The sequence below is a fragment of the Doryrhamphus excisus genome, linkage group LG20 (assembly GCF_037039965.1).
Source record: "Doryrhamphus excisus strain RoL-2023G ecotype Guam linkage group LG20, RoL_Dexc_Guam_v1.1, whole genome shotgun sequence".
Lineage (NCBI taxonomy): Eukaryota > Metazoa > Chordata > Actinopteri > Syngnathiformes > Syngnathidae > Doryrhamphus > Doryrhamphus excisus.
Window position 1 is genome coordinate 13276024 of NC_136376.1, and position 12580 is coordinate 13288603.

At 39.6% G+C, this 12580-nt stretch overlaps 1 protein-coding gene across 3 annotated transcripts in view; it reads left to right on the forward strand.

Annotated features, from left to right (window-relative positions):
- The first annotated feature begins 219 nt into the window (after positions 1-219).
- Positions 220-12580, forward strand: part of mcph1 (microcephalin 1) — a 37359-nt gene continuing 24998 nt past the window's right edge. The window contains exons 1-13 of one of the 3 annotated variants that reach the window (XM_058058951.2): positions 220-321; positions 792-853; positions 962-1053; positions 1823-1941; positions 2029-2113; positions 2444-2555; positions 3425-3556; positions 3631-3711; positions 4585-5706; positions 7165-7280; positions 9203-9240; positions 10682-10844; positions 10909-10986. In XM_058058951.2, the coding sequence (XP_057914934.2) occupies positions 820-853; positions 962-1053; positions 1823-1941; positions 2029-2113; positions 2444-2555; positions 3425-3556; positions 3631-3711; positions 4585-5706; positions 7165-7280; positions 9203-9240; positions 10682-10844; positions 10909-10986 (2172 nt within the window). In that variant the 5' untranslated portion in view covers positions 220-321; positions 792-819. Of the gene's footprint in view, positions 421-791; positions 854-961; positions 1054-1822; positions 1942-2028; positions 2114-2443; positions 2556-3424; positions 3557-3630; positions 3712-4584; positions 5707-7164; positions 7281-9202; positions 9241-10681; positions 10845-10908; positions 10987-12580 lie in introns of all 3 variants that reach the window. The other 2 variants (XM_058058953.2, XM_058058952.2) reach the window with 2 other exon arrangements.

The following is a 12580-nucleotide window of genomic DNA, read 5'->3' on the forward strand; positions in this document are numbered from 1 at the left end:
CATCTTTTAAATAAGAAAACATCAGATTATGTGAGATAGTATTTTTACAACAGTTTTAGGGAAGCTGACATTTTTGTCTCATGAGTGAGGGTATTTAAATGTATTAATTATTAGGCCGAATGTAATTGATTTACAATACAATAATATAAGAAACAATGATCATTTTAATTCAATAGTGCCTTACACTTCAGGAAGTGACGTAATTAGCTCTTAGCCAATCATTAACGTTGTCCCGTAATGCACCGCTTCACGAACTCCAGGCGCGATTTTTAGTGACCTTACTACTTTTTTTGTTCAAGCGTGGCCAGATTAAAAGATAGTGTAAGTACACGACACACTTATTAGCGGATACAAACATTCGCTTTGCGGAGTTCGTTGATGACAGACTTTAAACTCGCCGATCGGCACCACGAGTCACTAGTAAGATAAGCGTTAGCCTCTCTGTGCTAAAGTTGAAAGGTAGCCATAATTGATAAAAGGCCGTGTTCGGTAACGATACACGTATGTAACGATTAGGACGTCAGAACTCCGCGTTAAAACCGAATATATATTTAATGTTCAATTGCGTGTCGAGTTTGTATTGTCTTGTTGCGTCTATTAGAGTAACTGCAGTGGATAGTTATTTGAATATTGATTCAAGTTTTTGTCGTCGTCGACTGCTATTGTCAAGCTTGCTGGAAAGACGGAGCAAAAATAAATCATTGAAATATTTAGAACTTTCTAACTTTAGAAATGCATATGACTAAAGTCAGTGTAAGTACATATCTTTCCTGTGAATTGATTTTGTGAAGGGGAATCTTGGAACTCGGGTGGCCAGTAATGACAACAATCGACCGTGTTACAGTTCTTAAAGGTAATGTCCATCATCAGCACTACAGTTCACCTCATATACCTGTACAACGCATGATGCAGCATGGATTCATAACTTGTGTTTGTGTGCTGTGGATGAATGCCATTCCAGATGTCATTGCATATGTGGATGTGTGGTCATCTGACAAGAGAGCCAACTATTCGAAACCTTTCATTCAGCAGCTACTGGAAATGGGCGCTCAGGTGAGAACGGAACTATTTATTCATTTTTTGAAAAGCACAGGGGAGCTGGGTCCTAATCCAGTTGACCTTCGGTGGGCGGAGGGGTAAACGATGAACTGCTCCTTAGTCACCAAATACCAGAGCTGCTCTGATCAGGGTTTTATGCTGCTGATTCCAAAACTGATAATCCAGGACTGAAATCTGCTGATACTGATCACATTTTACAATTTATTTATGAGTGCTATAGGCCAGTAGTGCCATATACTACGCTCAAGCTCTAGCAGGGCTTCCAGGGACGTAAGAACACTCGGCACACCCGGTGTGTTCCACTGCTGAGAAAGGCTGCGTTTTTTACATAAATTGAAGCATCTCTACCAAATACATAGAAACAACTAATGACATGCGCCATCATAACCTTTAAATAAAAGAAATATGAAGACTGTGAGATGCTCTTGCACTGCATACTACAGCAAACCACAGATACAGTCCAGTGAAATCATTACTGAGCCAAATGTTAATGGTTTTGCAATTCATTTGAGGTTAAAACAAGCTTGCAAAAGACAGCCAGACTCCTGCTTGGGTTGTACAAGGACTAAATGGCTCATCGTAGTATGCTATCCACCCCATAGCATACCTCCCACAGGACACTGTGAGGGACACAACCAAATGCCCTTTCCAAGCCTAGTCGAGGTTGCCTGTCACTCAGGGATCCACACAGCTGTGTTGTAAAATGCGCCAACTCTTCATGCAGTGACTTTGCAGGTGTAGCGTAACCTTCAATTCTTTACAGGTGTCAAAAACATTCAATAAACGAGTCACCCATGTCGTCTTTAAGAACGGTCATCCTGCTGCATGGATAAAAGCCAAGAAGAGCCAAGTGAAGCTTGTCTCTGTACTTTGGATAGGCAGGTAGGCACTGAAAAAGTGTACTTTTTGTGTTTATTTGTATTGGTATGTAGAGAGTAATGCTGGTTGTTTTGCTGAAATGATGTGCAGGTGTTATGAAGACGGAGTGCATGTGGATGAAGAGTTGTATCCAGCCTCAAATGATGAAAGTAATCCTGTGTTAAAGAACAGGAGAGTGAGTACTGTGTTTCTGTCATTATAAAGCCATTTCCTGTGGAACATTTGTCTGTGCAATTGATGCCTCCCTCATATCTTTTTTTTGTCTGTCAATATCTTCCAAAACATATTTAGTTGATGTTTTTACTGGAAATGGCTTCTAACAGAAAGATGACTGATGGAACAGAAGCAGCCATTATTATTAGTCCATAATGCAGATCTCACAGTAGCAAAAAGCCCTATATTTTGCTTTTGTCACATAACATTTCTACAACATGTAGATACTCTTAAAAGGTCTATTTAAAAAAAAAAATCCTGTTTCTGTCTTGCTTGTGCTCGAACGGTGCAGCATCGTTGCATGCAGCCCAGAGAATCTCCAGAGAGGACCCCAGAAAATGACAGACGCATGAGAAGGAAGTTAGATAAGATGATGAAGGCCATGGCTCCCAAGCAACAATTGGGTAAGCATCCAGACTGCCTTTTGACTGATCTACCGGGTGTATCAAAAAACACAGACTCTAAAGCTACAATTGAATATTTAAAGGCAATTTCTTCATTTGCAAATGGTGGTATTAGATCATCCTTTGGTCCATACAAAAACGTATTGCATAATTGCATGCATGACTGAACACAGGTCCGTTTTCCGGTGGTCCAAAACAATTTTCCTCCAAAAAACTAAGGAGTTAAAATTCAAGCAAAAGTCATAAATTGTGATGCAAAATGACGATGTTTGTTCTTCTACGTTGCGATACCCAGATTATTCCGACACAATTTGTTCCTGTCTGAAATAGTTTAATTCTTGGACTGTATTTTTCTGCAACAACATCAATGGTGATTGTCTCCGAATTAGCATGTCGTTTGTATTCTCAAGAGAAATGCTGTGTTTTCATCTTCAAGGAAATGGTCGATTGGTACTTGCTGAATCTCAAAATCAAAAGTGACATGACCTCGACGACGATGAACAGTGAATCAGAGCTGAAGTGCGCATCATCGGGGGGGACAGGGCAATGATTAGGACACGCGGAATCCAAAGACAACTGTACATCCAAAGAAATGGAGGTCATACTGAGGACTAAGTTAACAAAAACCTAGTGCGAATGGTGTGAAACGAAGGGTTAATTTGGGTATCGCAGCATAGAAGAACACAAATTCTCAGTTTGCATCACAGTTAAATACTTTCCTTAAATTGTAACCCATTAATTTTTTGGAGGAAATCTTTTTTCTTGCCTACTGGAAAACAGGCCTGTGTTTTTTTTTTGTTTCAAAAAAGTCCCTATAGTCCCTTCAGCTCACTAGTAAAAAATGTGATTTGGCATTTTTTCCTTCACAGTCACAGATGTGTCGCCTATCATTATTGATGAAGACAATGGAATTGTGTACAGTCCTTCGTTTAAAAGGGCAGATTACATGGCGGAGCGATTGAAACATATGAAAGAGAAACATGAAAATATTTCTCCCACAGGTAAGTAAAAAGTGATTAAAACATTTAATCTCTTCTGCAACGCCAAACATTGACCATCAGATTCTTGTTTTCAGCCTCACAAATAATTGAATCCTCTTCATCTTCTGGGCCGAAACCCTCGCTTGGGAACTCGCCAACTGTCTTCAGATTTTTGTGTAAGCATTGGCATTGCTTGCTTTGAAATAGAAAGTAGTCGAAGTAATTGCTCTTCCAAAGCCCCTACATTACTTAGCAGTGGTTAATTTGCAATTACCTTCAGAAGAAAGTCTCTTATTTCCGTTTTAGAAATAATAAGAACATTCAATACAAAAATGTTTGCTTTGCTCGGCTCGACTCCCAACAACAAAGACCCACCACAATTAGACAAATCTGATTGGTGTATTAGTTGTACATTTCCAACAAAACATGACACAACAAATGTAAAAGTGAGAACCTAAAAGAAAACGGTTCATGTAATTCGTGTAGATTGGCATTCAGAAACACAACATATCTTGGGTTTTGTTTCCTCTTGCTCTTTTTTTCATTACCTTTCCAGCTTGCTTATGTGTGTAACCTTTCCCTCCCCCTACCAATCTTGTGTAGCTTTAACAGAACAAAGGCAAGTTCTTCATGTTCTTCAGAGAGCTGTTTCCAGCCATCACTGTTATAAAACATACAATTTAAGAATTTAATTTTAAATAATATTGTGTAATAATACTGTAGAAGCGTTTTGATTTCAACCTGAGTAAAAACATTGTAAATAAAACTGGGAGAGGCTGCCATCATGTTGGTGTGCTTCTGCACTATTTACTTGCCTTTTTTCCTCTCTGACAGCTTCTAAGAAATACATCCCCTTGGCTAGATTCATCATGTTGTTTAATTTGCCTTTTCACAACGCCACAGTGGGTGGGTGGCACACAATCTGTTGTGGGGAGTGGGAGGTGTTGCAAAGATGCATAAAAGCATATTTGACTTATAAATGATATGTTTTAACGTTACAATGTATGGCAGTATTTTAAGCGGTGATGATGATTTTTGCTGTCTTATAGATGATAATTCAGACGATGATTCCACCGCCCCTGTTGCTGAGCTCGGCCCTTCTCCTGATAAGGAAAAAGTCCGTAAAGAAAGTGATGCGAGTAAAGATAAACAACATGACAAAGACATTGAAAAGCCTTGGCTGTCACCATGCAGTGCCGTTTCAAATCCCACATTCATAAGCCCTTTAAAATGTCTGGACTTTGAGGAGAATGAGGAAGAAGGGACTCCCCAAACAAACCGAATGAGTTCTTCAGTTAAAAAACATCCAAGAGGGAAAGCCAAGTCGGTGGGTGTAATACCAGGCACTGTGGAGGAGGTGACATCTGCTGATTGCGAGGAAGCTGGCAAAGAAAGGAGAAAGTGGCACACAAAATCCCAAAGTCCTGTTGCTAAACCACTGGATCAGTCGGATGACGAGCCAGAAAAAGGAAGGCACAATATTCAAGTGATGGAGACGAAGACTGCTAACTGTCCTGATGATGTGAGCTCGTCAGGGTTCCCTGTGGCACCAACCATTTTAGGACATGACACTTTATTTAATGACCATTCTTCTTTACAGAAAAGGCGACCGCAAGACAAAGCCGCTCTTTCTGCACTTGCGCGTTCTTTTAGTTTGTCCGATGAATCTCAAAAGGTTGCTTCCAGTTCCACTGTTGTAAAGGATGATGTGTTTGAGGACTACTTCTCCTCAGCCAATCACCACAAGATACCCAAGAAGCCTCTCTTGACCATTCTGCCCGACAAGAGAGAGCTCCACATTTCCTTTGAGGTGGATTCGTTCCCGAAGAAAAGAAAACAAAGAAGAAGTGAAAGTGCTGCTACAGCAACTAACAATTCCAAGAAGAGGAAAGTGGACGAAAGTGGGGGCAGGTGCAGTCGGCAGGCTGTTGCAAACACAAAGCGTAGAAGTCCTCCACAAAAGGATGTTAAGGAGTCTCTGCCCGCATTGGATCCTCCAAATGCCACACCGGCTACTAAACAAAGACGGCAGAGCACTTTACCATTTGTTAGAACCAGTGGAGGTGCAGCAAAAAGGGTGTTTGCCTCTGTTGAGTCGCCCAAGCTAATGGAGGCGAAGACATCCTTGGAGCTGCAGAATCACTCTTGTCAATTATCTTGCACTTTTCAAAGTGAGTAGAAAGGGAGCCAGACTTCAGACTTGACTATATACATAGATGAACAATAACACATTTTTCCGGGTTTCAAAAATATAATTGTGAATTTTTGTTGGAACATGTAGAGGCTTATAATGTCTGGGTTACATATGTTAACTTTAATGACTGAATATTATACGTATCTTTACACAAGAGATACTGACATAACAAAACAATTATCAAAAACAGTAAATCTTTGCATTTTGCACAAGTACCACCAGTGAATGGCAAAAATCTGAGTAATTGTGATTCCCACTCCTGATAGCTTGATGTGGACGTTCTCCCAATTTCACATTATCATTTGCAGTAAGACTGATTAATTGTAATTAGGAGAACAGAACCCTCCCATTGTCTTTGCAATATGCCCCACACACTTATTTCAACGCAAGTACAAAATGTATAGTTACTCACCACTAATGAATGACATCGCAAGATGATCAATGAACTGATGGAGTCAGTCATGTAAGTTTCATTTTTGTGTCTCATAAACATTTGCTGAAAAGTGTGAAAACGCTTGATGGAAAAAAAATATCAGTGAAACAGACAAGGTAAAAATGTGGTGTATACATGCTGTACATTTTACCTGTATTAAGTATTTATAAATTATTACTGACTTAGGATGAATGTATTTTCTGTGGAGAAAACAGGCTACTTTTTGTGAAAAAAAAAAATCTGAATCGCAAATGTACAAGGATCACTGTACACTGCCCGGCCTAAAAAAAAGATCCCCACCTGAATTTAACTAAGCAAATACTGCAGGTATTTTGTTTTTATGAACAGATGTTTTCATCAATACAAAATCTGAAAAATTAATCCAACTATGGGCAGAAATAAACACGACCGTTCAAAAGCTTGCGGAACCAACACCATAGCGAAGGTGTGTCGTGATCAAAGCTGAATAGTAGTGCAAACCTTTTGGGGGGACCAGGCAGTGTGTATATATATAGTGTATTTTTTCAATGCAATCAGATATACCTGAGATGTTTTTGTGGCATTTTGTATTAAAGATTTATTCAAAAAATGAGACTGCTCCATAAAGCATAAGGTGCTCCAATTCATGTATCGATATATAAATAACAGAACACTTTCACCCTTTATAAAACTATCAATGTAAAAATATCAGAATCAGTTACTGTGTGAGTAAGTAGCAATAAAACTATTTTGCTTAAACACAACAGATCACACATTTCTATGTGGTATTAGTTGCATATTAAATGCTCTTGTGCGTGTAACAGTAATATAATGCTCATACACCATTATCTTTACTCGTATTTGAATTGTTAAAGTTAATCTAGCATGTATGTGACTACCACTTCAGGTTCTTTTAATGGGTGCAACGTTACAGTTTGAGGCCAGCCTATCCGTGGGCAGTGGACACAATGTCTGTTTTGTGTTTGCTTGACTGTTTTCACTTGTGCTTTCTTCCAAATGTAGGCAGAGGAAGTGAAGATGAAGCTGCAGCTGTTTTAACAGAGCTTCTTCCCAATGGTGGCGGGGCGAAACAAAATATACACACGTGCCCAAGTCATCAGAAAATCAACAAAATGAAGGTAAAAGCTAACTATTCTGCTAAATAAATTTTGCATTTGATGTTCTCAGTCTCAAATTTTCCAGACAATCGTGCACACTTGTTCTGACGAGCTGCGTGATTGCTGAATTATATTGGGATCAATTCTGCCCAAATTGCCTCCCATCAAATATGTAAATGACTCGTTGCCACACAACACATGCTGGTGACTGCAAATTCAAATGATTTGTTTAACTTTGATCTTCTTAACTTGCAGCTGCAAAATATGATGTAATCCTGTCAGGCATTGTTTTCCATGCTACAGGTAGTTTAGGATCACATGACTCGCATGTGGGTGGTGTGTTCCTATTTAGGTACACTATTTCCTTGTTAAGGCCGTAACACTTCCATTGCTGTCAGGATTTGTCACATCTCACCAAGGGGCTTCTGTCTGTCTGATCGTCGAGGTCTTCTTTTGTTTAGCCTCTGTGATAAATAGCATATAACTTCTTTTTTGTGAAAGGCTTAATGCTGTAACCTCAACATGCTGCAGCTGAAAAAAGGTAAACATTGCATCGTATTCACAAGACATTATGCTAAATGTTTAAAATGTAACCTGGTTATGGCAAGGAAGCTATACTGTAGAGGTCCTTCGAGATCAAGCGTTAAAATTTGTATTCCAGCTCTTGACTCTGCCTCAACATGATCTTATCACTCTCTAAACACGGCCAAGAGTGGCAGTATTCACAACCTCAATCATTTCATCTTGTAATGACGACTGTTGGTTTACCTTCGACGCCTAGCTTTTGCACAGACAGAGCTCTTGTTGTCCCTCTTTGATTTTCTTTTTTAAATCATATCTTTTTCATCCTGTACCAAGACGCAGGCGTCCTTATGACCTTGTCATTCAATGAAGAATTTCAGTCCTTCGTACTCCGGGGCCTTGCTGCATTTCATGGCGGCTCTTTGTTGTAGGCTCAGTATTTGTGACTCGTTCTTCTGATGTTGTTCTTGGCATTGTTGTGATGTTGTTGGAAAGTGCTTAGAATAAACAATTAACAGCCCTTATGGTATTCAGGAGCACGACACATGGCTTCGGTAATTGGGTACCAGTGGAGGAGTGGTTGTGATCAGTTGGTCATGAAATCTTGCTTATCAGTATTCATAGGATGTTGCTGCTGGGTTGAGGTTAACGTACATAGGCCGCATATACACCGTACATATCACCGCAGTTTGAGTGGCAGGCTGCTTTTGGATATGTTGAACTGTTTGGACCCACTACTCAGGCGTTATGGTTAATTATTACAGGCTGCAGAGAGACCAAATACAACACAGTCACAGTTCTGGTGGTGGTGGGATTGTTCACTCTGCTGCTGTCTTATCTGATAAGCTCAGGTTTTCTTGTTAGATATGGATCCTTGCTGTCCTTGCTGTCTGCAGTACTCCACAGCAAAACGGACAAGCATCTACAGGAAATGAAAATAGAAGAATTGTGTTTTGACTTGTTTTGTAAGCCAGTGATGCTCCTGAGGGATTGCTAGATCGTCATCTCCATTCTAGTCCATCCCCACAGTATTGAATGGCTTGAGGAAAGAAAGTTTTTCATCCAACTGTGCATTATGGACCCTGTCTTGTGTACAAAGTGATTAGTTAAGTGTGATTTATCTATCCTGTGTATTGTCATCCATTTCTAATTCAGTATGTGCTGAATTTACTTGGCAACTTAACTGCATTGAGTTTGTGAATATGTTCACACATTTACACGTTTCTCTTGTTTATGCTGCCATAATGGCACACGTGTGGCTATAGCAATAAACAAAACAAAAAAACATGCAGTTTATAATAGCCATCTAGATGGAAAAGCACTGATGCATATTCAGAGTCGAAATGCTCGCAAAATAAATAATGATTCATGGCCAATTAAATTAATGTATTCCTGTCTTCTGTGTAATGTCTGTGTTGCAGTCATTTAGAACACTGGTCATGACAAGCATGCCAACGGAGTAAGTACCACTTAAGATGACATTCCAAAAGGACTGAAATCTTCGTGCATCTTTGTGAGGAAGCATATATGGTCCTCAGGTTATGGTATTCCAACCTTCTCCCTTTTTTGTGGTTATGTATGCTCTTAGAACTTTATTTTACGAAGTAAACACGAGACTTGTTTGAGATCTAGTTACAATGCGGTGCACCATGGGAAAAACCCAAACCATACTACTCAACATTGGACTGCATGGTAATGGTAAACCATAATAATCTCAGTTCAGGATAAAACTTATATTTTCATCTCGACTGTCCTCTGCATGCAGCCACAAACGCAGTGAGAACACATGGCAGGTTTACAGATGTTCGGAAATCACAAACCTCTTTAACATCTTGGCCTCAAATTTTGTGGCGTGGCGGAGCATGGCGCAGCCCACACAGTGGTAATTTGGTCCAGTGCACCACTGTGGGCAGCCAATTTGGTAATTTAGTAGACTAGACTGCACTGGACTGGAGGTGTCCACATTTTCAGCTCGGTGCAGTGACAATTTCGTGACAAAACAGCGTGCCAAAGGTGTGCAGAAAGCTCGCCAGCTCCGACCTGGTCTTTTCTTGGCGCAGGGGAAGTGCTGACACGTCAGCAAAACCTCATAAGCAGATTTTTGTGTGTTGCGCACATTTCAGTGGAAAAAACAGCATCCACAATTTAATGTAAGCATCTGAACCAGTCACACATAATGGGAACTCAATCTGACGACAGCGGAAAGTATGATGCCAACTGAGGCAAGGGAGGGCAGTAGTTAGGGCAATAGTTAGGTATTATATCTGATTAACACAATACTCGACTTCCATCAAGGGGGAATGGAACTCGTACGTAACCTGAGGACCGTATGTGCGCGTGTTTGTGTGTGTATACAGTATATTGGTGTATATAGTGTATATGTGTATGAATGTATATATATGCGTGTAGATGTGTGTGTATATGTCTATGTATGTACTGTATATATACAGTAAATGTGTATATACACAGTATATGTATGTGTGTGTGTATACTGTTTGTATGTCTATATGTCTGTCTTCTCCGTTTGGCATCTCTGTGTGGAGTATGCATGTTCTCCCGTGCGTGGGTTTTATAACAAATATAAGAAATGCATTTTGTTTGTGATATCAAATTCAATATGAGTCACTTTGACCAAGATCATGAATTGACATTTTAGTGGTGAGTTACATACATGCTGGGGTCGTACACACATTCTGGCTTTGTGCCCCAATTTGGCTGCGTCAACCCCTAATATATATATATATATATATATATATATATATATATATATATATAGTATAAGTACGGTATGTGTGTGTATGTACAGTAAAGTCTGTGATCCATTTAATGCATTTGTGGCAACCAATGAGTAATTAGTGCATTTGTCCTACCCTCCCACTACCATTGTTCACCTCATCTAGGAAGCAGCATTTGGTGGTTCAGGTGGTGAAAGCACTGGGTGGCTTTTCAATTACCAATCGAGTTTGCAAGAGCACAACACACGTGGTTTCTGGGCAGCACAGGCGGACTCTCAATGTTTTGTTGGGCATTGCTCGTGGCTGCTGGATCCTCTCTTTTGAATGGGTAGGTTGTTGTTGATGCGTCCATCGTAGTGTGACAGAAATTGATGACTGTTATTGATTCTTAGATTTTATGGTGTTTGGAGCAAAGGCAGTGGCTTCCAGAGGAACCATATGAACTTTCAGAGCTTTTTCCTGCAGCACAGGTGAGTACCAGTACTAGTTGATATTTCCAGTGCTTGCCGCTGACTGTTATACATTATTTCATCATAACAACATGCATATGAGAACGCCTCCATGTCAAAACTGCAAGCGTGATGAATGATGGCAATATCTCCTAATCTTTCTGTCGCTGTTCCAGCTTGACTTGCCTTAGATGATTGTGTTTCTGCATTAATCAAAAATAACTTCAGTCGAGCATTTTAATATTTTATTAATATTCCACATAAATAGGCTCTTTCTGTGCACAATATAAGATAAGAACACAATTCCAGAACATAAAAACAAAAGCTATTAAACCCAATCTGAGTTACCCTGTGCATATCCTAATGGTATTGTCAATTAATTAATGACGAGTATAACAGATGGAAACAATCATATAACTGGTTGAATGAGTTAGGTGTTAAAGGAGAAATATGCATTCATATTTTCTTTGTTTTGTAAGCTGTAGACTAATCTGATGATCAGAACTCGTATTCATATTGCACTTTCAATTAACTGTTTGTATTCTTTACATTCTGACAAATAGATTTTTCATTGCAAGATGTCGCTTCTCTAATTACTGTTATCAGTCATGATCACAATGCAAACCATTTGTGCGGCTGCTCACTCATTCCAATAATTGCTCATCAATGCACGGCGCAAGTGAGTTTGCCGCCTGCAAATTTTTATTGCCAGCCATTCATTTTCAGCTGGCTTGTTTTTCCTGAAGTATCCAGTGAGAAATGTGGATGTTGCCTCTTCCTGAACTCTTGAGTCACTGTCCGCTCTCCTGCCACAGTGAAGGACTGTGCAGGCTTTTGACGTAGACAAATGTCAGCACGCTTCTGCCACCTTTCTCATTCTTTGGTGTTTTTTGCAGAACCACCTCCTTTTAGTGTAATTGTGATGTTTCCAGAAAGCTATAGTTCTTAGTTCTTGTAATTTGCTTATTAACTATAGGACTGCCGAAAACCTATTCATGGTGATTAGTATTTTATTTCATTAACTACATTAGTATTTTCAGCGTAATTACCACATGAAGACTGGATCGGATGTAAGCGATTGATTTGCTGTGGCGACCCCTGAAGGGAAAAGCAGAAGCGTAATTAACCAATCATGGCCAGCCTCACCTCTGTTATAATGATAATATTATAATGACAGAGGCACGGTGTAATGTCCACAAAGAGAGAGAGAGAATCACACAGTCTAAAAATTGGCATATTATATGGACAGCGTTGCAAATGGTGAATAATCATGATTAATTAATTGGAAAATAGGGATTAATCTGATTTTAAAAGCCTTAGTTAATGTTCCTGCAGTGCATTATAAAGGCAAGTTGCATTGCATACAGAAACTGGAGGATGCAGAGGCCACTTTAACACATTTTCTACACTACAGATGCTAAAACCAATCAGTATATGCTCAGCTACAGTGTCTGAGCAAAACACCCACAGCTTAGCTTTGTGTTATAGGTGACAACGCAAATTAGCAATGAATTCACTTTGTTCTTAGAATACGCCAGGGCCTATTAAAAAACAAATGAACAGGCTGTAAAAGGTCCCAAAATGTCTGAAAATGAAAGCTGTTTGCTTAGAGCTC